The following is a 27945-nucleotide window of genomic DNA, read 5'->3' on the forward strand; positions in this document are numbered from 1 at the left end:
GACTGGAGCTTGGAGAGGGCAGGACCCAAGGCTGCCCTGAGCCCAGGGCTCAAAGGAGCTGGAAAGGAACTCAAAGGACATCTGGCCCAAACCTCTCATTGAACCATGAGGAAATGACAAACGGTTTGGCCAAGGTTATGCAGCCAGTAAGGGTTGGGAGCTGAATTTAGACCCTGGTCTTTTAACGCTCATGTTAGTGGGATGCTGCCCATGGCCAGGTAGGGGTTTAGAAGTTGGTCAAAGGCTTGGACCCAAGGGAGGAGTCCTGGCTCAGGTCCAACCTGGGGTGGGGTGGGGGTTAGTGAGGCTTGAGGGCCCAGGCCCAGGCTGGCTGGTCCAGAGCCCAGAATGATCAGCTCTATCCAGACCCTGTGAGGCCAGGCATTGGGTCAGAGAGTCCAAGGGCTCTGGTCAAAGCTGCTCCCCAGGACTTTCCCCAAAGGTGCCCTCATTCTTCTTCTTGCTTCAGAAAGCATGGCTCACATGTTTGCTAGCAAGGTAGAGCTGAAGGAAGGTGTGCCAGGATGGGAGTCAGGAGACTTGGGTTCTGCCACGTACTGGCGCATATGCTTTGTGACCTTGGACAAGTCCCTTCCCCTTTCTCTGCTTCCTGGATATGAGCTGTTACTATGTTTAGGCAGAGTGGAACTCCCATGAGTCGGGAGCTGGTAAGCTCAGTCTCCCCTCTTCTCTACCAAGCCACACCAAGAAGGCAGGGAATGGAGAGCCAGGTCACACCCAGCAATCGAGATGGGAAAAACTCAGGTCTCCCCAGCCAGGCCTCTGGACCATCACCCTTCTATTTATCTCCCATAGGCAGCCCTCCCCTAGTCTGGGCAAAACCCCATGATTCACGGATCACCTCTTGCCACCATCTGGCCCCTTCAGTCCAATCACGTTTCCACCACACACAGATGTTGGCTAGGGTCAGCCCAAGACGATCCTCTCCCTGTCCCTAGACACCCTGTTCCTCTCTTGAAAACTGGCTGGAATGGGCGGATAAAGCTCTGGATTTAGAGTCAGGAAGATCAGAGTTCAAATCCCTCCTCAGACATTTACTAGCTGGATGATCCTGGGCAAAAATAGTTCTGTGCCTCAATTTCCTCGTGTGTAAAATGATAGGGTTCAACTTGATGGCTTTTAAGGTCCCTATGAAGCTGTGAATGAGGCCTCCTGTGCCAGTGAAAAGACAGAACAATACTCCTGGTGGGAGGGGAGGTGGAAGGAGGACCCTTGGGGGATTCCCAAGCTGAGCTAGACAGGCATGTAGGCTGATTGCAGCTGGCCTTCAGGTCTCTCCGCAGGTCCCCCTCCTCTCCCAAATTAGAATGCTTGTTCCTTAGGCTCGCTCCCTCCCTCCTCCCTCCTCCTTCCTCCTTCTCCAGGTAGCCTGGAGATCTGACTTGCCAGAGGGAACAGCAGTGGCGGCCTCTGCTCCTGCTCAGGGAAGGACAGACAGAGCACATTCTGGGATAGCACATTTCCACCTGCTGCAGGAGCGGCTGGACTCCAGCTGGTGCTTCTGCACTCAAGCCCCATTCCATGCTGCTGGTGGAGCTCATGCTGGCCACTAGTGAGCACCCCTAGACCCAGGAGAAAGAGCAAATGCTCAGGGGTCAGAGGACCTGAGCTCAAGGCCAGGCTTGGGCATTGCTTCCCTGAACAACCTGCTCCAGGCCTCAGTTTCCTCTTCTGTAAGCTGGGTAGATGGCTCGGGCAGCCTCTAATGTCCTCTGGCTCTGATAGCCTACAATTCAGCCTCATATTCCCTGAATCACCCCCAAAGGAAATAAGGAAGCTGAGACAACAGGGCTGAAGCAGATATACTCAATGGCTGCTCCAAGGCTGGCCTTCTAGGTATCCAGGACATGCAAGCCAGTACAAGGGGTCTTCCCTCAGAAGAGAGATCTGCCCAGATGATCCACTTGTCTAAAGGCTGCAGGAGAGAAGGGGAAGGGATGGAGGGAGGGAAAGAGAGGCTCTGTTACTTTCACGAAGTCTTCTCTCCAAGTGACTGGCCCTGACTGTTTTCCTCCCCTCCACTGCCTCAGCAGTGTTGAAAACTCACTCAGACCCTGGAGGTCAGGGCTATTCCCCTCAGATCAGGCCATGTCTCCTCTCAGACTGGGCACTTCTCCAGGTAGGGCTGTAGCCTCCTCTCAGACCAGGGGCTCCCCAGGGCAGGGCTGTGTCTTCCTCTCGGATCAGGGGCTCCCCCAAGGCAGACCTTGTATCCTCTCAAACTAGGGGCTCCCCAGGGCAGGGCTGTGTTCCCTGTCTCAGACCAGGGGCTCCCTGAGATAGGACTGTGTCTCCCCTCAGATCAGGGGCTTGGAGAGCATGGAAAGTCAGAGCTGAAAAGAGACCATGTAATTCAAATCCTTCCCTTTATAGATAAACAGAAGGGACTTGTCTGAGGCCACTCAGCGAGGCTAAGCCCAGGAGGGATGAGAAAAAACTGTGTCAGTGGGGTGCAGAGAAGACTGAGAAGGGTGCTGGGGGTTGAGGGGCAGGATACTGGAGGGAGTCCAGCATCTCAGAATGGGAGAAGGGGCTTTGTCTGGGAGCTGGGAGGCTCTGGATTCAAATTCCAGCTGGGACTTGTCTCTGAGAGGGAAACAAGGGCAGAAGGGCTGGCATAATCCTAAGTTGTCAGGAAAGACTTCCTGGCAGAATTGCACTGAGGTAGGGAGATTCTCTGAGCAGAGAGGAGTCTATCAATGGATGCCCAGGTCCTCCACCTGCCCAGCCTCAGCCCCAGTCCCTCGGACACTACTGAAATGCTTTGCCTCCCACTTTTAACTTTGGCAAGCCCCTTGAACTCTCTCCTACACCGAACTGAGACCCTCTTGTCCTGGGACTGTTTAGGAGTCATCAGCCTCAGGGGTCCCCCCATGGGTATCAGTGTAGGGTCTCCTGGATCTAGGGGAGAAACTGCCAAAATCGGAGCAGGGGGGGATATTCCTGGAGGAAAGAAACAGTCATGGACGAGCCCTGAGGTGAATCCCAGCATGGCTACTTACTTGCTACATGACCTTGGACCAGTCCCTTCCCTTCTCTGGACTACAATTTCCTGTAAAATTTCTATAAAGTTAGAGGGTGGAAGGGTGTTTAACTGGATGGTCTCTCTCCTGAGCTCTAATCCTCTGATCTCCAAGATTCCTTCTGAGTGTTCCCCTGGATATGCCAAGCTGCAGGTCATGACTAAGCTGAGCACCTGTCCTCACCATCCCTCTGTCAGTCTGTCCATCCCTCCCTCCATCCCTCCACAGCCCGGCCACCCCGGGCCCTCACAGACCCAGGGGCTGATGGGGAAGGAGCCACAGGCTGGTGCTGGAAGCCAATAAATTGGGAATGTTCCCACGCTGGGTCCGGTACCTCGGCCGGCTTGGCTTGAACATTCTCTGGGGCGCTGCTCTCAGTCGGAGGCGACGCAGGCGAAAACGCTGCCTGCCCAGGCCCCGGTTGAGATAGCGGGAGCCCAGCCCCCGGGGCCGGGGGGCACGGGCAGGGTGTAGAGGGCCCATCCAGGCCAATAGCTCCCAGCAACTACCTTCTCAGGCTTTGCTGGAGCAGGGGCTCTATGACAGAGGGTGTCTATGACACGTGGGCTGACTACATAAAGGATGGGTGGGGAAACTGACCCTGGCCCATCCCCCAGCTAAACTCCCCAACCTTTCCCAAGGTCATCTCGGCCAGGCCCCTGCCTCAAGGTTGGATTGCACCCCCTGACCCCCAACCCCAAGACCAAATGAACTTCCTTCACTCCCAAACACTTTCACTCACACGTCTATCCATTCATTCCCTAATTTATTCATTCACTCACACCCATTTCTTAATTCATACCTTCATTCACTTACTCCCATGCATTACTTGTTTTAAACCAGCATTTATTATCTTTCTTCCCTCCACTCACTCCCCATTAAACAAACAAACTGAAACCTCACACAAATACACAGGGTCTGGCAGAACAAATTCCCACCTTGACTATGTCCAAAAATCCATGCCTCATTCTGTATTTTTAGGTTCATCACCAGGACCATGACACAGCTCCACCAACAATGCATTAATGTGCCTATTTTCCCACAATCACTCCAACATTTATAATTTTCTTCTTTGTTATCTTTGCTGGACTGATGAGTATGAGGTAGAACCTCAGAGTTGCTTTAATTTGCATGTCTCTATTTGTTAGTGTATGGGCACTTAGGTGGTGCAGTGTGACAAAATGCCTGGCCTGGAGTCAAAAAGATTCATCTTCCTGAATTCAGATCTGACCTCAAACACATACTAGCTGTATGACCCTGGACAAGTAAATCACTTATCCCTGTTGACCTCAGTTTCTTCATCTGTAAAATGAGCTAGAGAAAGAAATGGCACATCACTCTAATATCTTTGCCAAGAAAACCCCAAATGGGGTCAAGAAGAGCCAGACATGACTGAAAATGACCAAACAGCAACATTTGTTAGTGAGTTGGAACACTTTTCATATAGTTATTCACAGCTTGGATTTCTTCCTTTGAAAACTGCCGGCTCATATCGTTTGACCATTTATCTATTGGAGAATGAATCTTAAATCTTATAAACCTGCATCAATTCCTCATATATCTTGGCTATCAGAAGTTTTCCAGAGAAATTTGCAGCAAAGATTTTTTCCCCAGTCTCCCTTCTCATTTTAACTGCATAAGATTTGTTTGTGCAAAAAACTTTTAAATTTTGTAAAAACAAAATCATCCATTTTGTCTTATACAATTCATTTAATCACTGGTTTAACCATGAATTCTTCTCTTAACCATACACCTGAAAGGTAAATGACTTGTACCTCTTATTTATTTATGACGACACCATTTATGTCTAAATCATGGATCCATTTGGGGTTTATCTAGGTATATGGTGTGAGATGCTGGAAAATATCCAGTAACTGCCAAAGTGCTTTTGAGTTTCCTCAGAAGTTTTTGTTCAATAGCAAGTCCTTCTTCCCCCCAGTAACTGGGGTCTTTGGGTTATTGAACACTGCAACTGTGTTTGTTTGCTTTTATACAGTGCATAGCTAATCTGGAAACTGACTTCTCTATTTCTTAACCAGTACCAAATTATTTTTAATATATAACTGCTTTGTACAATTTTGAGATCCAATTCCTTTTCATTATTACCCTTGAAAATCATCCTTTACTACTCCATATAAATTTTATCACTATTTTTCTAGCTTTATAAAATAATATTTTGGTAGTTTGATTGGTAAAATACTAAATAAGTGTTTAACTTAAGTAGTATTGTCATTTTTATGATATTGACTCAATCTGAATATTTAATATTCAATTATTGAGGTCTGTTTTTATTTCTGCAAAGTGTTTTATGGTTGGATGCATATAGTTCCTAGATATGCCTTGGTAAGTATACTCCCAAATATTTTGGGAGTATATTTATATATAGTTGCTTTACCTGCCATTTTTCTTTCTAACCCTTCCTGCTGAGTTTTGTTGGTAATATACAGGAACAATGATGATTTATGTGGATTTATTTTATATCCTCCAATTTTGCTGAAGTTATTATTTCAAAATTCCTCTTTAAGGATTTTCTGAGTAAATCATTATATCATCTGTAAGAAAGTAATAATTTTGTTTTCTCTTTGCCTGTGTTTATTTCTTTTTATTTCTCTTTCTTGCGCTATTGCCATCGTGTATGTCTAGGACTATGTTAAATAGTGGCTTTACCCCTGATCCTGTTTGGGAAGGCTTCTAATTTTTCCCCATTACATATGCAACTCTTGCTCTGCTCTGTCCAGTTCAGGACTTGAGGCTAGGATACATTTTCTCCTCCAGTTTTTAGGTAACTGAGAGGTCCAGGAGTATGTCTTTTCTCTGCTATGAGTCTGAGTCTCCACTGGCTGGGTTCCCCCCAATCTTTTAAGAAGTCAGTGACTAGTATCCCAATTCCATCTAACTTCATCAAGTAGCTTTTTTATAAAGTGCTATGACTTTAAGGATACAGAAAGAGTAAAATCTAAATATTCCCACCCTCCAAATACCTTAGTGGCATAATTTCTCCTATTCCACCTCAGACTGTGGTAAGAGAAGATGCAGCTTAGCTCAGTTTCTACATAGCATCAGCCCTACCAAGTTTATGTCCAAAGACAGCGTCACTGCCGGATGGGTTTTTCTGTTAACCTGGAGTCCTGAAGGTGATTCCTTGTTCCTCAGGGCATCCATGCTATGTTGGCTGCCAAACCTGGTCTAGATTCTGATTCCTCAATTCCTATGGCTCGTTATTCTGGCCTTTGAAATTCCCAGTGTTGGAAACTCCACTCCTTGTACCTAGAACAGAAAAGAATGGACAAAAAGGCCAAAGAAACCCCATTTCTCAGAGGCCATATGATCTCCAAGGAGGAAGACTCCTCCAATCTTTCCCCTTATATTGTCACACCCACCAAGGTCAGCTGATGACAACAAGGCAAAGAGAGCCCAATAACAAACAACAAAGAAAAGGCAGCCAAGGCTGAAGGGCCTTTCTGAATGCACCCCAAACCAATCAAAGAACATTCCCTTTGTCACTTGGGTTAGCTGACCAGAACAAATTACTAAGTGTCTGTGCACTCCAGTCACTCCAAGGCGCTTATATCCCACAATTCTCCCAGAAGCAGCTCTTTCGTGGCCTCCTTGTGGAGGAATGCCCTTCAAGTAATCTGAGTATGGACCAGACTTTCACTGGACACGTTTCACCTTGGTTAAATATTACTTAGTACAATATCCATTTTATTCCTATGCTTTCTAGTGTTGTGGTTTCCTTCTGTTTTGTTGTGTATGTGTGTGTGTGTGTGTGTGTGTGTGTTTTAGCAGAAATGGGAGTTGGATTTTATCAAAAAGTTTTTTCAGAGTCTATGGCTTTATTGTGTCATTTTTATTATTATTAACATGATTTATTATATTTTTAGTCTTTTTTATGTTGAACCAACCTTGATGTAAATTCAATCTAGCATAGCGTTTAATCTTTCTGATATGTTGCTGTAGCTTTTTGCTAATATTTTATTTAAAATTTTTGCCATGATGATCTATAATAAGATAATATATTAATAATTTATAATATAATAAATTATAATAATCTATAATTTAATTTTTTTCTTGCCTCTCCCTGGTTTAGGTATCAAGACCATATTTATAATAGGAAACTTTTGAAAAAATTTTCTTTCTCTATTATTGAAAATAGGCACGTAGGCAGTACAGTGGATAGAGTGCCTGTCCTGGAGTCAGGAATACCTGAGTTCAAATCTGGTCTCAGACACTTACTAGCTGTGTGACCCTAGGCAAGTCATGTAACCCTGTTTGCCTCTGTTTCTTCATCTGTAAAATGATCTGGAGAAGGAAATGGCAAACTCCTTTTTCTGAGAAAACCCCGAAAGAGGTCATGATGAGTCAGACATGACTGAAAATTACTAAACAATAAATTTTTGAGGATATTTTATATAATATTGGAACTTATTATTCTTTGAATTTTTCTTGTAATTTACTTGTAAATCCATCTGATCCTGACTTACTCAATTTCTTTTTCAGTTATTGTGTCATCTAGTCTAATTTTTGTCAGATTTATGAAAAGAGAAAGAGTTCATGACCAAAGCAGATATAGAGAAGTTTGCAGAAGGTAAAATAGATAATTTTGACTACATAAAATTAAAAAATTTTTGCACAAAGTCAATTCAGCCAAAATTAGAAGAGAAGCAGGAAACTAGGGGAAAAATCTTTGCCACAAACTTCTCTGACAAAGAAGGTTTCATTTCTCAAATCTATAGGGAGCTGCATCAAATTTAAAAAAATAAAATCTATCTGATGATACACGATCAAGGCCATGAAGGCAGTTTTCAGAGGAAGAAATCCAAGCTATCAAGAGTCCTACTAAAAAAAATATTCTAAATCACTAATAATTAGAGAAATGCAAATGGAAATAACTGGGAAGTACCACTTCATCCCATCAGATTGACTAAAATGACAAAAAAGAAAATGACAAATGCTGGAGGGGATGTGAGAAAACAGCTATACTAATGTGTTGTTAATGGAACTATGAACTCCAGCTATTCTGGAAAGCAATTTGAAATTCTACTCAAAAAGCTTTTAAACTGTGAATACATTCCCTTTGACCCAGCAATATTGCTACTAGGTTTATACCCCAAAGTGGTTGAAGTAAGTGGAAAAGGGCCCATATGTACAAAAATATTTAAAGCAACTCTTTTTGTGGTGGCAAAGAATTGGAAACTGAGGGGATGTCTGTCAACTGAGGAATGACTGGACAGCATGATATTTGAAGGTGATAGAATACTACTGGACTTTAAGAAATGATGAAGCAGATGGTTTCAGAAAGCCTTGGGAAGATTTGTATGAACTGATACAAAGTGAGTGAGCAAAACCAGGAGAAGAATGTATACATTAATAACACAATTGTAAAACTTTGAAGAATTTAAGAATCCTGATCAACATAATGACCTGCCATAATTCCAAAGGACTAATGATGAAACATGCTATCCACCTCTGACAGACAACGGATGGTCTCAGAGTGCAGATGTGCATATTGTCTTCTCTTTTTCTTTTAATTTTGGATATAGATAATGTGGTAATTATTTTTGCATGACTACACATATTTGTAAGAGGTTTCACTTTTCTTGTCTTCTTAGTGAGGGATGTGAAGAGGAAGGGAGAGAATTTGGACCTGAAAATAAATTGAAATTTTTGGGGAATTTGAATTATTGGGGAAAATAGTCTATTTCTTCTTTTGCTAACCTGTTTTATATTTTTGTAAGTCTGCATGTACTCTTTTATTTTTATTGGAATATGATTGGGCAAAATAATTTCTGATAATTTCTTATGTTTCCTCAATTGTTACAAATTCTTTTTCATTTTTTATATGAACTTGGTTGACCTCTCTCTAAGAAAAGTCAGATGAACTCAGTTTGTTTTGTTAGTAATGTGGACAGGGAACATGGGCAGAGAACCTTAGATAGTGTCTCCTCGAGAACACTAGGGAGCATATGGTATGTTTCTGTATGGAGGATGCTAGGATGTCACTTTCAGGAGAAATGTGGACTGTGCATAGTAATTCTGGTTGGCTGAGAGGACCCTTTTTCAGTTGGCTGCTTAGCCAAAAATGTCAACAGCTTCCAAAAAGGACTAACTTGGCTTTGGTTGATTGTCTTTATTTCGTTCATGTCTGGTGATGATCAGCTTCCAGGGAGAAATCCTACATATAATGTAGATGCTCCAGTCCTCTCTCCCAGAATCAGATCTGCTCCATCTCATCTTAGGTCTCTAGGGTCCCTGAAGGGTCTGTAGGTATCTTTTCTTTACTGTCATCTGCTAAGTCACCACCAGCTGTATTCACTCCATTTGTTAGGAGCCAGTGACTTGCACCCTCAGTTTCATTTAACCACTTAATGTCAGGTAACTTTTACAAAGAAATGTTTTCTTCAAAGAAATAGCAAGAAAAAACATACCAACATTCTTCCCAATACCTCTAGGGTACCATCTCCCCTATACTGTATGTTGCTAAGGAAGTAGGTTCAAAATTTAGCTCAATTTCTATATAGCATTGTTCCCACCAATCACTACTGGATGTTTCCAGCTACTCCTAAGTTCTGGTTCTGAAGGTCAGTACCAAAGTTTACTCTTTACTCCTCAGGACATCAGTGTTGGGTTGTTGCAACACCCAAGCTAAATTCTGACTTCTAGATTCCCAAGGCATGGATGCTCCACTTCCTCTACCTAGAATAGAAAAGGATAAAAGAAAGGACCAAGAAAGTCCCATTTCTCTCCTCTGAGAGGGAAGCCTCCATAGATCTTCCCCTTCCACCATGGACTAACCCTTCACACCACTAGGGGTCAGTTGAAGATAATGAAAGCAAAGAAATGGACAATGATGACTCCAACCTTTTGGAAGATAACTCACAATTCTGGCTACACAGCCAGTTGAAAAAGGCTCCTCTGACTATGTAGTTAGTCAACTGAAAACAGTTACAGAATGTCCACACATGCTCCACTGTCTCTGCAAGACACAGCCCTTACATATCATGATTCCCCCAGAAGCAGCTCTCAAGTGGAGAGATGCCATCTGCTCTCTAGAGTCTTCCACATGGAAACACATACCACCTGAGGTATTGTGAACATATGCCAGATCCCCATTACAATTTTCCTCTCTCCCCCCAAAAAAACCTTCTGCATTTATTTATGCATTCAATAGGGTTGTCTTTTTTTCTTTTAACTTTATTAACCTCTTCTTTAATTTTCATAATTTCTACTTTGTGACTTAGTTGGAGTTTTTTGATGTGTTGTGATTCAAGTTTTTGTTTTTTAGCTGTGGACTCAATCCACTGATTTGTCCTTTCTCTCTTTTATTGATGAAAGTGTAATATATTTCTTTAAAATATATTTATTTAGAGGTAAAATTTCCCCTAAGAACTGCTTTAGCTATATTCCATAAATTTTATAGATATTGTTTCATTATTGTGATTTCTTTGATGATATTTTATACTGTTTCTACTTAAATATCCTTAACTCACCAGTTAACATAATTCTAAAGGAATTATGTTATTTAGTTTCCAATGACTAATTCTTTCCTCAAGAACCCTTTACTGAATATAATTTTTATTCTTTTGTGACCAGTATGTGATATGTTGAGAATTTCTGCTTTTCTACATTTTTAATTAGGTCTCTATGCCCCAAAACATGGTCAATTTTTGTAAAGGTAGTTTGTACAGCTTTCTATTCTCATTCATTAATTGCTGGAGACATCATCTCTAATTTTTTCCTAAAGTTCTATTCAAGTCTTTATCATCTTTCTTGCTTCTCTTTTAGATTTATCTAGGTTTGAAAAGGGTACATTTAGATACTTCGCTATTGCAGTTTTACTAGTTATGTCTTCCTATTTGATTAACCTTTCATTTAAGTATTTACATGCTATGTTATTCTGGGTAAAAATGAAGCATAATGAACTTTCCTTACTTAGGTCCTCATCGTATCTATATTTATAGTACCATCAGCCTTGGTACTTTATCTTATCACCACCTTCTGTCTCTCTGACTGGAGAGTGAAGCCATAAACTCCAAACCCTCCATTTAAGGAAACAGCACTGCTCAGGTTTCTGATTTCTCACCTGGCATTACTACTTTGGGATTTCTCTGACTTTTCCACCAAGCCCTTCTCCACCTCCCCATCCTCCTTTTCAGCTTCCTTTTGTGTATTGTCTTGTTCCAATTATATAAGCTTCTTAAGGACAGGAACTTTTTCTGTATTTACATCTTCAGTGTTTAGCATGGTGCTTGACACACAGTAGATGTTTAATAAATGTTTATTGATTGACTGATTTTATCCTTATCTGAAATTATGGTTGTTATTCTTGCTTATCTGAGTTTAACTGAAGCATAATAAAATTTGCTCTAGCTTCTCATTTTTACCCTGTGTAAATCTGTATATTTCCATGTGTATTTCATATAAGCAATATGTTGCTGGATTCTGTTTTCTACTCTACTCTGCTATCCTTTTCTCTTTTATGGGTGAACTCATCCCATTCCCATTCCCACTTATGATTATCAAGTGTGTATTTCCTTCTATCCTGTCCTCTTCAGCTTTTCCTCTATTTTTTTCCTCTTCTTTTCAAATAAGGTGATAAGAAAGACTTTTTCATTTCTTCATTCTTCTACTTGCTCATTCACTCACTCAATTTTTTTCTTTTTTTTCCTTGTTTATTTATTATTTCTAAAGACAGTCAATGAGCATTTATTAAGTACTTACTATGTGCCATGAAATGTGTTAAGTTCTAGGGATACAAATACAAGCAAAAAGAAACAGTCTGTGTCTTCCATTACATTCTAATGGGAAAAGGCTACACATAAAATAAATCATTCACTCATTCATTTCTTCATTCACTCACCCATCCATTTATCCACTCTCTCTGGAATTGATTGTATGTCATGGGGGACACTGACAAAGGATCGTTTTACACTGAGTGCCCAAATCAAAGAAGGCACAAGAGAAGTAAAATGGCAGGAGCTTCAAAAAAAAAGTGAGATGTGCCAGTTTAGAGAGGTCACCAGTTCAGATGTTCATGTGGACTATTTGTACCCAACCTGTGGTAAAGCCTTCTGAGCTTGTATTTGCTGTGATGGGCCACAGTCAGGCCCTAACATAGTGATGTCATTTTGGTCCTCTTCAAGAATAAAGGACAACAACCAACTGTCTATTCTGTCACTTACAAGTACCTACTATGTGCTGGGCACTCTGTGCTGATTATCCACTGACTTCTTTGATCCACCTGACTCCTTCTTCCCTCTCTGAACCTGGTAGCTAGCTCCCCAGCCCCACATTCATGGGATAGGAAGGTAGTCAGAGGACACATAAGGGACCCAAAACTAAAGTCATACAACCCAGATTCTCTGACTCCATTTTCCACTGTGCTGCCAAGCTTACCCAAAATCTATCCAAACTTGGATCAAGTCTTTTGGCTTCTGGACAGCGAGATGCCACCATAGTACATAAAGTGCTGGAACTGGAGTCAGGAAGACTCTTCCTGAGTTCAAGCTTGGTCTCAGACATTTCCTAACTGTGTGATCCTGGGTAAGTCACTTAACCCTGTTGGTCTCATTTTCCTCATATGTAAAATGAGCTGGAGAAGGAAATGGCAAACCATTCTAGTATCTTTGCCAAGAAAACCCCAAATGGAGTCACAAAGAGTCAAACATGAATGAAAATGACTGAACAACCTCTTGCTTCTCTTCCAAAGAACTTTAACCTCAGTGTCATCCTCAACTCCTCATTCCCCCGACAGGAACTTGTTAATATAGTTGTTAACATAATGGCAGAAAATTGTTGATACCCAATGTTATTTGCCACTTCCTTAATGATCTGAATAATCTCAGACTTCCAGTAATGTCTTTACATTCCTACTCTTAAGATATTACTCTTAGGATGTGGGAGAGTTGGAACACTAATTCATGTTGGTGGAGCTGTGAGCTCATCCAACCATTCTGGAGAGCAATTTGGAACTGTGCCCAAAGGGCTACAAAAATGTGCATGCCCTTTGACCCAGCAATAGCGCTACTAGGACTGTATCCCCAAGAGATCATAAAAATGGGAAAGGGTCCCACATGTACAAAAATATTTATAGCAGCTCTCTTTGTGGTGGCCAAAACCTGGAAATCAAGGGGATGCCCATCCATTGGGGAATGGCTGAATAAATTATGGTATATGAATGTAATGGAGTACTATTGTGCCATAAGAAATGATGAACAAGAAGACTTCAGAGAGGCCTGGAAGGACTTATATGACCTGATGCTGAGTGAAAGGAGCAGAACCAGGAGAACTTTGTGCACAGTAATGACCACAGTGTGCGAGAGTTTTTTCTGGTAGACTTAGATTTTTGTAATAACACAAGAACTTCTTTAAAAAAAAAAATCCCAATGGTGGTTTTTTTTAAGGCAAAATGCCTTCCACACTCAGAGAAAGAAATATGGAAGTCATTCGCAGAATGTAGCAGATCATGTTTGTGTATGTGTATGTGTTTGTGTATCATGTTCTGATTTGTTATATGATTTCTTCCATTTATTTTAGTCCGACTACATAGCATGACTATAGTGAAAATATACTCAATAGGAAAGTATATGTAGAACCTATACAGAATTGTATGCAGTCGTGGGGAGGGAGGGGGGTAGTGGGGGGTAGGTGTGAGGGGGAATAAAATCTCAATTGTATGGCAGTGATTGTTAAACATTAAAAAATAATAATAATAAAATTTTTTAAAAAAAGAAAATTAAAAAAAGATATTACTCTTAAACTGAAAACAAATAAATTAATTTTAAAAAAGATGCTACTTTTGATTAAGTCGAGCTGAACCATACCCTAAATCCCCATCCCCAAGATTTTACCTTGTAAAGAAACTGAGCTTAGGCTGGATCTCAGTTTCTAATGCCCTTGCCCCCTTCTCTTAGGACTCATGACATGAAGGGCAAAATAGCCAGACTGCCAAGGGTCTGGGGGGGGGGGGTCTCACGACCAGGTCTTGCTACCTCATCCTACCACCCCCCTCAAAGGTATAATAAGAAGCTTTTGCTTGGAGTTGGAAAATCTATTGTGCTCTGCGCAGGGTGGCAGGTTTGCTACCATGTTACCTCCATTAAAAACACTTTATTCCTCAACTCATACCTTTGATTTATTTCAGAACTTAACATCCTCACCTCCCATATTCAGTTAGTTGTCATATTGAGAGGCCTGGAGTCACCACCTTAGACATTATCTGACACTGTCAACTTGCTTACCCTCTGGCTGCCTCAGTTTCCTCCCATGTAAAAAGAGGAGGTTAGACTTGACCTCCAAAATGCCTTGCAGCTCTAAATCTCTGATTCTCTAACCTTATCATTTTGACCTCCACTCACAGTCCACCCTAATCCAGGCACTCAACATTTCTCACCTTACAATAACCTCTCCTGATTGGTCTCCTTGCTCTAAGTCTATCTTTACTCCTTTCCTTCCTCCACTCTTCTGCCAAAATGATTCTCCTCAAGTACAGGTCCTACCAAGCAATCTCCTCCATGTCTCTGGGACAAAACCCAAATTCTTCTGGTTGGCATTTAAGATTCTTTTCCACCCACCTCCAGCCTCCCTTCCAGGCTGATTCTAGATGACTCTTCTTCACGCCATCTCTGCTTCAGAGTGGATGACTTCTATTCCTCATATATCATCTCTCCCCGCCTTACTTTTGCCCAGGCTGTCCTCCAAGCCAGGAGTACACTTCCTCTTCCCTTGAAGGTTCAGATATAGTGCCTCCTCCACCAAGAGGAATTCCCCTCCATTGTCAATGACCTCTGTCCATTATCACTCACACATCTGCACGTGCCCAGTTTTGGCTTATCTGTGAATACTCATTTTCCTCATTAAGCTCTGTGAGATCAGAGTCATCTTTGTGTCTGGGTCCCCTTCCTAAGATTCTGTGCCTGGCTCTTGGAGGGCCTTAAGCAGTGTTTTTGGTGGATTGATAGTACCTGAAAAGGGATGTTTGATATAAGACTGCACGTTTTCTAGAAGGTAGAGCTAGATTGGGGGGATCTGGAATGCCAGGATCAGGAATGCTCCTCTGTGCAGTAGGGAGTTACTAGAATTTTCTGAGGAAGACAAGGTCACAGACTCATGTAGGAAGATGATTTGGGTATCCTGTGAAGGATCTAGTGAAAGAAAGAGAAGTTGTGGAGTCTGGGGCCCCAGCCAAACACCAGCTTTGCTACTGAATTGTTTGGTGACCAGCTCTGGGCTTCCTCCCTGGTACCCCTGTGTTAAAATGAGGGGGGTTGCCTCCACGTTCCCTAGACCTTTGCTCCAAGTGTTTAGGATAGATTGGAATTTGGGGCAGGAGGTGGCCTGTCAGGAGAAGAGTGGGAAATGAGGGCTGGAGAAATGTAAAGGCCACAGTGCCAACCCCCAGAGACAAGACAGGAAGCTAGGCCAGGCCATGGAGGGTCTCACCTCCCTTTGTTATCTGCAGGATCTGGGTGCCTCCTGCCAGCCTGACTAGGGTGAGTGGAGTGGAGGGGTAGGAGGCAGGAGAGAAGAACTGAGGGCGGGGCTGGCAGGGGAGGAGCCAGTCCCACCCCTACTCTTACTCCCTATCCCCTGCCCAGGCTGGCTTGCCAGGGAATGGAGGAGGGGCATAAGTGTCTTCAAGCTTGGGAGTCCTCAAGTGCATTGGAGGATCAGCTGTGAGTGCCTCCATCCGTGCCTGGCTCATAGGGTTCCTGGGCATCCCTGCTAGGGACTTTTTTATGGGCAAGCACTGATGACTGGCTACCTGTCTCTGTAATTCCTGGCGTTTGTGTCTCCCTATCTATCCCTTTCCTGCTGGGGGGGGTGGGGGTGAGGGGCAGGGACAGCGTCTTGTAGTGGGAAGGAAGTCGTCTGAGTGGAGGTCTCTGTGTGTACTGCAGTGTGTGTCCAGGCATCAACAACCATTTATTAAACTGTTACTGAGTGTCAGGCCCTGGGCTAAGCACTTTACAGATGAGAGCTCATTTGATCCTTACAACACTGGGAAGTAGATGTTATTATTGTCACTATTTCACACTTGAGGACACTGAGGCACACGGAGGTTAAGTGCCCAGGGTTGCACAGGCAGTAAGTGTCTGGGGGATGAAGATGGATTTGTTGTGGAAGAGATTTTAGCTGAGACTTGAAAAAAATGAGGGAATCCAGGAGGCAGGGATCAGAGACACCTAGTGAAAATGCTCTAAGTCCGGATAGGGAGGAAATCAGTGTCGCTAGATCTCTGACTTAAGTTCCAGTGAGTCAGGTGTAGGAAGAGTGGAGTGGGGATGGGGGTCAGGTTATGAAAGAGTTTATATTTTGCTCTTAGAGGTCATAGGGACCCACCAAGGTTTTAGTAGTGGATGACATGGTCAGACTTGCCATTTAGGAAGATCACTTTGACCGCTGAATGGAGGATGGACTGGAGTGGGGAGAGACTCGAGGCAGGAGACCCACCAACAGAGGTGGGTGATGAAAGCCTGGGGCGGGGGGGGGGGGGGGGGGGGCGGAATTTGGTGTCAGAAGTGGAGGTGATTTGTAAGATAACTTAGGAAGGTAGAATCGGATGTGTAAATTGGGCAGGGGGAGGTGACAGGATAGGTGTCTGTCTGTGTGTGCAGGATATCTGGGGAGTGTGTGTTTGGAGTTGTCTTTGTACCTTTGGAGAGGTAGCCCGTGTCTGAGTGTGGTTGGGTGGCGTATCACTGAGTGTGTCCAAAGAAGTGAGGGACAGGATTCCGTGCGCCTCTGTGTCTCCAGGAGCCCAGTAAGTGTTTCCTGGAACCACTGGGTAAGGGGTCAATGGGAGTCAGCAGTCCCTGTTTCTCACCCCTGCTATCTCACTGTGTGACCTCAAGCACGTCGTTGTCCCACTCTGGGCTTCCATTCCTCTCCCGACTGCGTAAATTCTGTCTCACTTGGCCACGAAATCTTCTGCCCACAGGACCGGGAATGTCAGGACTCAGAGCTGGGAGGGATGGGAGCAGTCACGCGGATCCAAACTACCCTTTTTCGCCCAGGGAAACTGAGGAAGCCGGTAGAAGAGAAGCGACCAGCCCTGAGTCACACCACTCTTGTGCCGCCCGACCTCTATCTCCCGCTCCGAGCAATGGGTCAGCTGCTGAGAGCTGTGGACTGCCAGGACTGAGTGTGGGAGAGCCCCGCGCAGCGCAGCTGGACAGGCGGGCGGGTCAGGTCTGCGCCTCCGGCCCAGGGCTGTAGGGGGCAGCAGGGGTCTGGAGGCTAGGGCCGGCCGGGGCGGGCCAGGGCGGGGCTCATTAAAAGCGGCCTCGGGCGCGAGGTGGCTCAGGTGAGCTGCAGCGGCCCCAGAGAGCAGCATCTCCTCTACTTCTGCCGGCTGTCCCAGACTGGTCTCCAGAGGTGTCGGGTCCGAGCCCTGCCCCGCTGCTGTGCCAGCTCCCATCCTAGACCCCGCGCCAGCTGCCGCCCCTGGGACCCCTGACCAGGTGCGGGGACGGGAGGGGAGTGAGGGAGCAGCTGCTGGAGCTGGGCGAGGGAGCGGCTGGGGGTTAGGGGCTTCGTAGAAGATAGGGGGAGGGGGATGGTCTGGGAAGGGGCCGCCCCACCCACCCCCTAACCGTCCCCTGCTCTGCCCCCAGGAGCCAAGATGAGTTGCTTTACCTTCCTGAAGGTCACCATGATTATCTTTAACCTCCTCATCTTTGTAAGTCTTGGGGGCTGGGGGTAAGGGAGGGGTTCTTCCGAAGCGAGATCTCATGGGGCAGAGGAGCGGGAAATGGCCAGCGCCCTCCTCCCAGGGCTCAGTTTTCCTGCTCTGATCTCCAGGGCAGGTGGTATGAGTGAAGAGGAGGAAAGATGGGGAAGGTTAAAAGTCGGGCAACCTGGAGGGGCCGCCTCCCCATCTCAGCGCAAAAGCCATGGAATCCTAGGATCCTTTTCTTAGAGCTGGAGGGTCTGTGGGGACCTCTGAGATCTGGGAGATGGAAGATGGAAGAGTTTCAGAATTTGAGTTGGGAAAGGGCAAATTCTAGCTCTGAAGTATTTGTCTCTCAGTTTCCTCATCTGTAAAATGGGGATCTTTGAACTTGACCTGCCAGCCTTCGCATCTCTAAATTAGTAATGGGATCTATAATTAATGCCATTATCACCGTTAGAGGAAACTGAGGCCCAGAGGGCACAGAACTTGACCAACATTGAGGAGGAGAATGCTGAATGCTAACAGGAAAGGCTGAACTAGGTCTCTTAGAGAATCAGATGAAGGGTTCCTTCACAGCATCATATGCAGCCCCTTAGTATTAAGGAAAGGGAAAGAATGATAAGAGGTCTGACTCCATGGCCCTATCTTCCCTCAGAGCTTTGTTTTCTCCTCCCTTCTCCCCTCCCCCATGCTCCCATGGAGCCAGGAGGATAAACCATGGGTCCTGCCCTCCTACTGAGCTGGGGGATGTGGCTAGGACACTGGGCACAGATACTGGAGTGGGGGAAGGAGTCACTAGAGCAGGCTGGACTGGGGGGGAGGTGGAGGCAGGGGAAGGTTTAGAGACCCTAAGGGGCAGGAGAAACTTCTGTTGTGGGGAATTGAGGAAGGGAGAGGGGACCCTAGAGCTGAACCAAAGCACTAAAGTTGGACTGAGGTGAAACGAGAAAAAAAGGCAGTGTGAAGGAAGATTGCTGAGGACCTTGAATGCCACAGGTACTAGCCTAGGCTGGATCCTGTAACCCCTAAACCCACCTCCCCCAGCCAAGTTGCTTTGACAAGATCAGAAAGTATAGACTGTAGGGAGTGGTCCAGGCTACAGGTGAGGAAGGTGGAGAAAAGATGATCGCAGGATCCTAGAAATATTGGGAAGGGAGAAGGGAAAGAGTCCACCATGAGGTAATGAGCTCCCTGTGACCAGGAGAGTTTGAGATCAGAGGCCTCCTAACCCCCTCTCCTATGTAGGGATGCAGGTGAGAGGGTTGCTATGGCAAGAAGGGGGTTGGACTTCAATACCCTTGAGTGTTCTGAGATGCAGCTCATTGGCTCTACAGACCTCGAATCAATTTGCATGTGGGGGGCAAGGGAGAGGGAAGAATCATGGCATCGTGATGCTTGGAGCCTATGAGCTGGGGAGGAAAGCTCTGCTCTCTTCAGAAATAAGGAAGCTGAGAGAAGGTCTGAGTGTAGATTAGAGGGAGGATGTTGATGAATGCTTTTCCTTTGGTCCCCTTGGATCTGAGGTGTGGGCGTGACATCTAGGTAGAAATATGTGCTATGGTGGGGGGAAACTCCAATTTTTAAGTCAGGGAAACTGAGTCTGAAGCCTGCTTCTGCCACATGCCACCTGTGGTCAAATCCTGAGGAAGTCACTACTCTATCGCCCGCAGTCTCCTCATATATAAAACAGGGGTGCTGACCTGGATGATTTTGAAGCTTCCTGCCTAGTCTAAGTACTGCTTCAGTCCTCAATGTTGGTATCACAGGATACCAACTTAGGCAGTCAACAGGCATTTATTAGGCACTTACTGTGGGCGAGTTTATCAGGGAACTCAGAAGGCTGGACATACAGATTTGGGAATCCTTGACAGAGAGGACACGGGATCATAGATCTTAAGCTTTAAGGGACTTCAGAGACCACTGAATTCATCTTCCTCATTTTAGAGTTGACAGAAACTGAGGCCTAGAAAGGTCTAAATGATTTGCCCAGGGTCACGCAGGGCTTTGAACTTGGATCTTCTGCCTCCAGATCAAACCTTCTTTCTACTATCCTATGCTGCCTCATGAGTTCACCAAGAAGGATGAACTAGAGAGAGAAGAAAAAAGGGCCTAGGATAGAGTTTGGGGGACATGCCCAGTCAGGGAGTGGGAAAAACATTCAGCAAAGGAGACCGAGATGGGATGGTCAGACAGGTAGGAGGACCAGGAGAGACAAAAGTATCACTGAAAGAAATGGAGTATCCAGGAGAGGGTAGTCCAACCAAGCCAAAAACTGTGGAGAGATCAAGCAGAACAAGAAGGGTAAGAAGGCCCAGGGCTGAGAGATGGGCATGGGAGGCAGAAGCTAAGAAGTCATTGAGAAGCTTGGGTCCTTTCAGGCCCAGTGAAGGATCAGAAACCATTGCAGAGATGTGAGAAAGGAGCAGAAGTGGAGACCATGAGTAGACTGGTGGTGAGAGTAGGGGGAAGGTTGCTGGGAACTCTAGAGGATGTCCAGGTGGAGGGGAGACCTTGGAATGTGTGTAGGCAGCAGTGAGGGGCAGGAAGGATGAGCGACAGGAGCAGAAGTGGTCAGGGGCACAAGTGCCAGGTAAGAAGGGCTACTTCATTCTGTGAGACAGGAGGAGAGGACAGGGAAAAGGCGGTAAGGAGAATGAGAGAAGAGTGGGTCATTTAGGAGGAAGAAGACAAAGGCTTTGTCAGGGCTATCCCAGAAGCTGGATGAGGCCAGAGGAGCCAGCAGGAGAGGCTGGGCAACATGGGAGAGCTTCAGAGAGGTCCCAGAGAATGAGGATGGAGAAAAGGTCATTTCTGGGTCGCTCCTAAGCTTGGAGGGAGAAGTCCAGGAGGGCAGAGGGGACTGAACCCAAGCTGCTGGAGCTAGAGGAGATAGTGTAAGGTAAAGAAGTAGAGGCTGGCAAGGGATTAGGGAAAAGAGAAGGAAAGGAGCCACCTTCTCAGGCTCTGGGAGAAGGAAGAGGAGTCAGCCAGATTCTGGCCAGGCCCTGGTGTCTGGGTGTCTCTCAGATTGGACACCACTCCAGAAGCCCCATGCTGGCTCAGGGCCAGCAGGGCCCCCAGAATTCCTCTGCCTTACATAGCCAGGGTTGGTCTTGATGTGTGAGGGGTCAGTTGAGGTGGGGAGCCAGATGAACAGCCCAGCCTTCTGTTTCTGTAACCCTCACCATAGTCCTGTAAGGAAGGCAGGCATCACTGTCCCCATTTTATCAATGAGGAAATTGAAGGACCCTGATAAGAAATAGAGTAAGGATTTGAACTCTGGGCTTCCATTTCCCACGTTAATGTGTTCACCTGCTCGGTTGTATTAGACCTCTCATGATGGTCACCGTGACCATGCCACAAGGGATAGAGTTGGGGGAGAGGACGCTCAGCCAGAGGGTTATAGGGAGACAGGGCAAGGCAATGGGGCAGGTAAGGCCAGCTCTATAGGGATGGGACAACGGGCCTCAACAGGTGGGATATTGCCCCTTTATAGGTTGCCAGTGCCGTCAGGGACAGCTTGGAATAGATCAGGGTCCTTCTGGGGTTCTGGCCTGTCCAGGGTTAAAAGTAGATCCGGTTTGCCCTGAGAGCCGGAGGGGAAGAACAGGATTCCTGGCTTCTTTGAAACCTGACCCCCATGCCTCTTGTTTTTTTCTTCCTCAGACAAATATATCTTAATCCAGTTCTGGGCCCACCCATCTAGTACCCAGGCAAACTTCCTTCTGTCATCAGCTCCAGCTCAGATCCCCAGAACCTCCTCCCCTCCTCCCTAAGGAGATAGCTCTGAACCTGGGAGGGTCCCCATCTCCAAGTACCCCACTGGACCTGGGCCTCAGTTTTCCTAACTGCACAGTGGAGGCACCTAGGCATTTGGGTGCCACTTATGTAGCTAAGGTGTTAATTCGGGCTTGGGGTGTGCCAGGAAAAAGGGAAGGCATGGGTTTGGTCAGTGTATGACCTTGGGCCAATCCCTTCCTTTCTCTCGGTCTCTGTGTCAGACTAATCAAATAGAAGGGCTGGGGAAAAGGCCTTGCCAAGGCACTGAACCTAACCTTCCTTCACTTGACAGAAGTGGAAACTGAGGTCCAGAGAGGAAAGGGAGTGACCCAAGGTTTTACTGTGAGGACAGCTTAACAGTACATCTGACCTTGGGCCAGTCACTTAAACTTCCATTTCCTCTTCTGTAAAATGGAGATAAAAGATCCAGCATTCCATGCTTGAATGGTTATTCTGAGCCAAGTGAACCTTAAAGAATTCTAGAAATGGGAACTTGGATTATGGAGGCCAGAGATAGGGTCTGAACCCATGTCTTCTGATTGCAAGCCCTGAACTCTCTCCAATCACCACCTCTGTTTCTCTGTGTGTCCCATCCTGTCCATGCGCACGTGTGTGTGTAGCTGCGTGTATGTGTGTGTGTGCGTGTGTGTGTCTGTGTGTTGCCCTAGCTCTCAAGCTCCAGAGAGCACATCTAAGTGCATAGAGAAGGGAGCATCTAGTCTATCCAGCATGGAGAGTCTAGTAGCTTTTTATTCTATTTGGGGCCAGCTTGAGTTTGGGTCTTGGCTTGTGAGGCATCCCTTGGGACGGCATCTGGGGTGGAAAGACAGCCAAGGGCTTTTGTTCAGACTGAGCAAGGGTCACCTAATGGAGCTGAAAACATTTGGCCCAGAGAACAGAAAACTTAATGAGGAGGGTCATGATGGCTTTCTTCAAGTATGGGAATAACTGCCATGTGGAAGAAGGGGGAATAGCCTGGTAGAGTCAGGAGTCAAAGGTACAGAGGCTAATATAGGCCGGACATCAGGAAGAACTTCCTAACTCTAAGTCTCCCAGACTGGAAGGGCTAACTCAAGTTGGTAGCTCCTCATCCCTGGTGGTGGGGGTGTCTTTAAGCTAAGGATGGAAGCTCACTGGTCAAAGGGGGCGGAAAGAGACATTTGTTCCGGTACAGACTGGCATAGGCAACCAAGTGATGCCCACTTGGTGTGGAGTCACAAATGTCTGGGAAGAAGAGAGCTGAGTATTTTTCCCCCAAACAGGGAGATGCTCCCCCATGCTCAAGGCTTAACCTAGGCAGTCAAGCAGTGGAGAGGGTGCTGATCCTAGAGTCAGAAAGACTCAAGTTTAAATCTGACCTCAGATACATACTAGCTGTGTGACCCTGGGCAAGTCATTTCATCTCTTTGTGCGTCATTTTCCTCAACTATAAAATTAGGATAACGATGCCACCTACTGTCTGAGTTCTCTGCTTTCCCTTGTCTGAGTATGGAGGCTCAGTCTGGAGGGCTGTAGGTTTCCAGGAGTCTGAAGAATACTGGAGACCCTAGGTCACCTCAGGTCAGCTTTCGGAAGTGGGTAGAGGTGAGCTGGAGACCTGCCCTTCCATCCCAGGTAGGGTAGGAGACTGGCCTGGGCCTCCCCTCACTCAGTCCCCTTTCTGCCCCCAGCTCTGTGGTGCAGTCCTGCTGGGAGTAGGAATATGGGTGTCTGTGGACAGCCCCTCCTTCCTGAAGATCTTTGGGTCAGTGTCAGCCACCGCCATGCAGTTTGTGAATGTGGGCTACTTCCTGATTGCTGCCGGCTGTGTCTTGCTGGTACTTGGCTTCCTAGGGTGCTATGGAGCCCAGAAGGAGAGTAAATGTATTCTCTTAATGGTAAGAACCCCCAGCCCCAGAGCCACCCATGTACCTTTAGGCTAACACCCTTTCCCAACCCTCCCTAAACCTAGGCTCATGACTCCCTAGTCCAAGTGCTCAAGACTTGCATTGCCATATACCCCAAACCCAGGGGCTATTGAGGGATATTCCTTCTCAGAGGGTGGGTGTGGGTGAGAATGCTCCTTCCTAGCTGGCATTTAGGGAGGTAGAAAGTGGGCATCTGTCCAGTTTGTGTGCCCGGGTCTCTAGATTCTAGACCCCTCCCCTCCCACTCTATCTCCTTTCCTGTGTCTTGCTTCCCCCAGTTTTTCTCCATCCTCCTCGTAATATTCATCGCTGAGATTGCTGCTGCGGTGGTAGCCCTGGTCTACACCTCGCTGGTGAGTTGGGAAGGGAAACTGGTAGGGAAGGAGGGGGTGAATGGCTCAAAGGGGCCAGGGAAGGTGCCTGAGGCAACACAGACTCTGAGAGAGACCAGATAGGGGTCTGAAAGGGTATCCAGGCCTGACCTGTTGATGTAGATGCAGAAGGGGAGTCCCACAGCAGGGCCTCCCAGTTAAGCACCAGAGCTGGCTTTGAACCCAGGCCCTCTGCCTCAGTATCCTGGGCTTTTTCCAATCCTGCCAGGCAGGAAGGCTCCGAGGGGCCAAGGTGGGGCGGTCAGACCCAGCCCTGACCCTCCTTGTGTGTGCCCTTAGACAAAGCACATGTTGTTCAGAATATTTAGCCAGAGGGCAAGGCACCTGAGAGCCAGGCTCTCCGGGAGAGAGGGTCAGCCTTCTTTTGCTCAGCTGGCTCTAGAGTGAGGGGAGGTTACTACAGGGTCTCTCTCATCTCTGAAAGTCTTGGACTCAGTTTCTCCATCTGTAAAAGGAAGGGCTGGACCAACATGTGGCCCCTCTGTGGTCTCTGAGGTCCCTTCTGGCTCCGGAGCCCTATACTCTAAAGAGATGAAAAAATCCCTGGGAGGGGGCAAGGTGGGGAGTGAAGGTCAGAACCTGGAACCATTTCCTGCTCCCTCAACTGGAACTGACTGTGTACAAGGTGTCATGATTCATCAGATATTTGCCAACACCTCCTACAGAAGGCTGCCCCTCTCTGGGTATGCAGGGTGTCCTTGGGGCAGGAGGAGGAGGAAACAGGTCCCTGCCTTCAGGGCGCTTACACTCTGCTTAGGGAAAGGAGATCTGCCCTTCCCAAACCTCAGAGAACAGCTGAGCTTTGAACTATGGACTATGTGTATGTGTGGTGCCAAGCTAGGCCAGGAAAGTCATTTGGAGGCTGGGGCTAGGAAGGAAAGGTGAACCAGGGGTTCCAGGAAGGGAATCACAGAGAGGCTGGGAAAGAGACAAAGTTCCTAGTCCTGGCTTCTCTCTAGGGCAAACTCCTCTGCCCCCTTCTCTTATTCTCTCTTTCAGTTCATCTGCCAATCATTTATTAGGTCGATACTGTGGGCCAAGCCCTGTGCTCTCAGGAACAGGAGAGAACAAGACAGGTCCTTGTCCTTCAGGAGCTCAGATCATAGGCTGAGGAGGGGGGGGGCGTGAGCCCCAAATTCACATGCCATGTTATAGCATCATGTATCATAGGCAAGCAAGTTCAGGGTGGTGACAGAGAGGCCTTGTTGTGCTTGGAGGGGATCTCCAAGATTCCTGGTGGAGGGGCTGACCGCAGTGGGGGGCAGTGGAGAGAATGCCTGACCTGGCCCTCAGAAAGCCCCGAGTTCAAATTCCACCTCAGACACTTACTAGCTGTGTGACCCTGGGTGCTGGCAATGCACTTGACCTCGGCCAGCCTCAGTTTCCCTGACTGTGAAATAGGGACAATAAGAGCACCTGCCTCTGAGGGTTATTGTGAAGATAAAACGAGATGACGTTTGTAACATACTTTGCAAATCTAAGAGCACTGGATAAGTGCTAGGTATTAATGATGATGATGATGGCTAATATTTATAAAAGGCCTACTTACTATGAACCAGGCCCCTGTGCTAAACCCAGGGAACATGAAGAAAAACAAAAGACAATCCCTGTCCTCAGGGAGCTCCTGGTCTAATGTGAAATAAGGGGGGAAGGGCAGGCTTGGAGCCTCTAGTGAAGGGTTTTTATTGCCAGGTAGTCTATATTTGATCCTCAAGGCAACAGGGAAATCCTGAAGCCTGTTGAGCCAGGGAAAGACATGGTCAGACCTGTGTGTTAGGAAATCGATTAGCAGGTAAAGGAGAGAAAGGACTTTCTAGGCCTAGGGGAGCAAGGTGTACAAAGACACAATTAAGGCCCAGGGGAGCTGTCCATTTTGCCTTGAGTGGGGAGGGGGCTACTCTGGATAAGCCTGGAAGGACAGAAAGATGCTAGACTGTTGAGGGCCTTGGATACTGGGCAAAGGAGTTGGAACTTTACTTAGTCCATACTAGAGAACCACAGAAGATGTTTGGGTTGAGGAGAAGCAGGTCCAGATCTGTGCACAAGAAAGATTATTTCGGAGCCTGTGAATGCTGGATTGTGGGGGAAGCATGGAGATGGGATGCCTGCCTGGGCCTTCGGGAAACAGACAAGGCAGATGTAGCTGGACAGGGCTAGACATGGCAGGTGACAGAAAAAGGCCTCTCTTCCCAGGCTGAGAACCTGCTCAATGCCTTGGTTGTACCTGTGATCAAGAAGGACTATGGCCGACAATCAGATGTCACTCAAGTATGGAACAGCACCATGGAAGGGGTGAGTGAGGGCCCCTGCTGAGTGTATGTGGAGAGGGGGGAGGGTGACATAGGTCTTCCCACTGGGTAGCTCCTGGATTGAGTGGGACACAGCCCCATCAGAGTGGGGGAGGATGACAGCTCTTTCCTGGGGAGTACCCAGACTGAGGAGAATACAGCCCTATTGGTGCTGGGGTGCATCCAAACTGGGGGGACAGCTCTGCTCTGGGGAACCCTCAGTCTGAAGGGGGACACAGTTCTTCCCTCAGGGAGCCCCTTGATCTGACAGGCCCTTCCTTTTCTCAGCTCCATTGCTGTGGTTTTAACAACTACACAGATTTCACAGACTCCCCCTTCTACAACGAGCACCAGGCCTTTCCCTCGTTCTGCTGTGCCAATGATACGACTCCCTGTACTGAAAACATGGCCTCCCAGGACAATGTCAAGGTAGGAGAGAGGGGGCAGTCTGTGGCCTTGGGGGTTCTCTTTGGTGGTGCCAGGGAGCCCATGCAGGTTCTTGACCAGAAGAGGTCCAGGGGAAGACCAGTGAGTGTGAAAAGTCAGGCAGGAGGCATTAGTGCCATCAAAGTCCTGGTGGGTGGTCAGGAGGGTCTGTCCTGGGATTGGAGCAGCTGGCATAGAGGGGAGACAGCAATCTTAGAAGAGCCAGGAGGGGGACAGTGCCCAGCTATGAGAAGGGAGGGAGAAGATGAGACCTCTGAGGGAGACTGATGCAATGGGGGTGCTTAGGGCTGGGGACAAGTGGCTGATCCTCCAATTCTCCTCCTTTTCCTCCACCCTACCATGCTCAGGGCTGTTTTCGGCAGCTCTTGAACGATATTCACACCAATGCGGCTGTCGTGGGTGGCGTGGCTGCTGGTTTCGCGGCACTAGAGGTGAGGGCTCAGCATGGGCTAGGTGGGATGGGGAGGGGGCCCTGGCACCCATTTGCCCACTTCTTATTGCCCCACTGGTTATAGCTGAGGGCCCTTACAGGTCCTTGTTGGGGCAGAGTCAACAGGTCTTGAATGCTTCCTGGAGAGCATGGATTTTTCTCTGGGTTCTCTTATGCCCAGAGTGGGGTAGTACATGGTGAGGGAAGGAGAAGGAAAACAGGCCTCCCTCCCTCCCCACCATAGTACCCTGTCTGCTGAATACCCCTGTTTCTCAACCCACTTTTTCTTTTTCCCTTCAGCTGGCCGCCATGACAGTGTCCATGTACCTCTACTGCAAACTGGACAAAGCCTGATGCTGAACACTGGGGGTTGGGGGGTGGGGTGGGAAGGAGGGGGTATGTGTGTGTGGGTGTGAGTGCAGATGGATCAGCCCCATTGGGCAGAGCAGAACTTCTACAGGCCCACCAGTGATTAATAGGTGATGGGATGGACACAGGGATCCAAGCTTTCAATTGGTGGCTGAGCCGGCTTGGGGGGATCCCAGCCAGCTCCCCCTCTCCCCAGATGCTGCATCTTTCCCAAGTCCCTCTTTCTCCTTCATGTGCCATTTGGGGAAAGGGCCCAGGGCCAACATGAAGGCTCTTGGGAGTCCGAGCAGCCCTGGCACTCTGGGGAGGGTAGACCAGTGGCCCCGCTCACCAGGTGCAGGCTCCTGGATTAAGGTCACCCTCCATCCAAACCTCACCTCTTAGGAGCCAAGGGCTTAGGAGGGGAGGGGGAGCAGCAGGCCTGGGATGTCGGGGTGGGAAAGGCAGAGTGGGTTCACTGGAGGGAGGCCTAGGTCCAGAAGCTTGTGACTTTTGATTGTACAAAAATAATTAAAGATTTTTTTTTCCATTTGCCAGCCTGGCCTGATCCCCAGAGGGAATATTGGGAATGAATTAAGTAGGGTGGGATAACTGGGATGTTGCCCAAGGTGTCC

At 47.1% G+C, this 27945-nt stretch overlaps 2 protein-coding genes across 3 annotated transcripts; one reads left to right on the forward strand and one right to left on the reverse strand.

Moving 5' to 3' along the window:
• Positions 1–1805: 1805 nt before the first annotated feature.
• P3R3URF (PIK3R3 upstream open reading frame) lies at positions 1806–3643 on the reverse strand. 2 transcript variants are annotated; one of them, XR_011973613.1, is made up of 2 exons: positions 3379–3643; positions 1806–1936 (listed from the first exon to the last, which is right to left on the reverse strand). XR_011973613.1 is itself a non-coding variant. In XM_072638616.1 (2 exons), exons 1-2 carry the CDS (start codon positions 3525–3527, stop codon positions 1896–1898), a joined length of 270 nt encoding a protein of 89 aa, XP_072494717.1. In that variant the 5' UTR covers positions 3528–3582; the 3' UTR covers positions 1806–1895. The 2 variants fall into 2 exon arrangements, 1 of the variants encoding a protein (XP_072494717.1); XM_072638616.1 differs by having other exon boundaries at positions 3299–3582.
• Positions 3644–17285: 13642 nt separating this feature from the next.
• TSPAN1 (tetraspanin 1) lies at positions 17286–27860 on the forward strand. Its single transcript, XM_072649311.1, has 8 exons — positions 17286–17506; positions 17660–17724; positions 23169–23375; positions 23684–23758; positions 25991–26089; positions 26374–26514; positions 26880–26963; positions 27263–27860. Exons 2-8 carry the CDS (start codon positions 17668–17670, stop codon positions 27314–27316), a joined length of 717 nt encoding a protein of 238 aa, XP_072505412.1. The 5' UTR covers positions 17286–17506; positions 17660–17667; the 3' UTR covers positions 27317–27860.
• The last annotated feature ends 85 nt before the right edge of the window (positions 27861–27945 follow it).

This window comes from Notamacropus eugenii, chromosome 2, assembly GCF_028372415.1.
Source record: "Notamacropus eugenii isolate mMacEug1 chromosome 2, mMacEug1.pri_v2, whole genome shotgun sequence".
Classification (NCBI taxonomy): Eukaryota; Metazoa; Chordata; class Mammalia; order Diprotodontia; family Macropodidae; genus Notamacropus; species Notamacropus eugenii.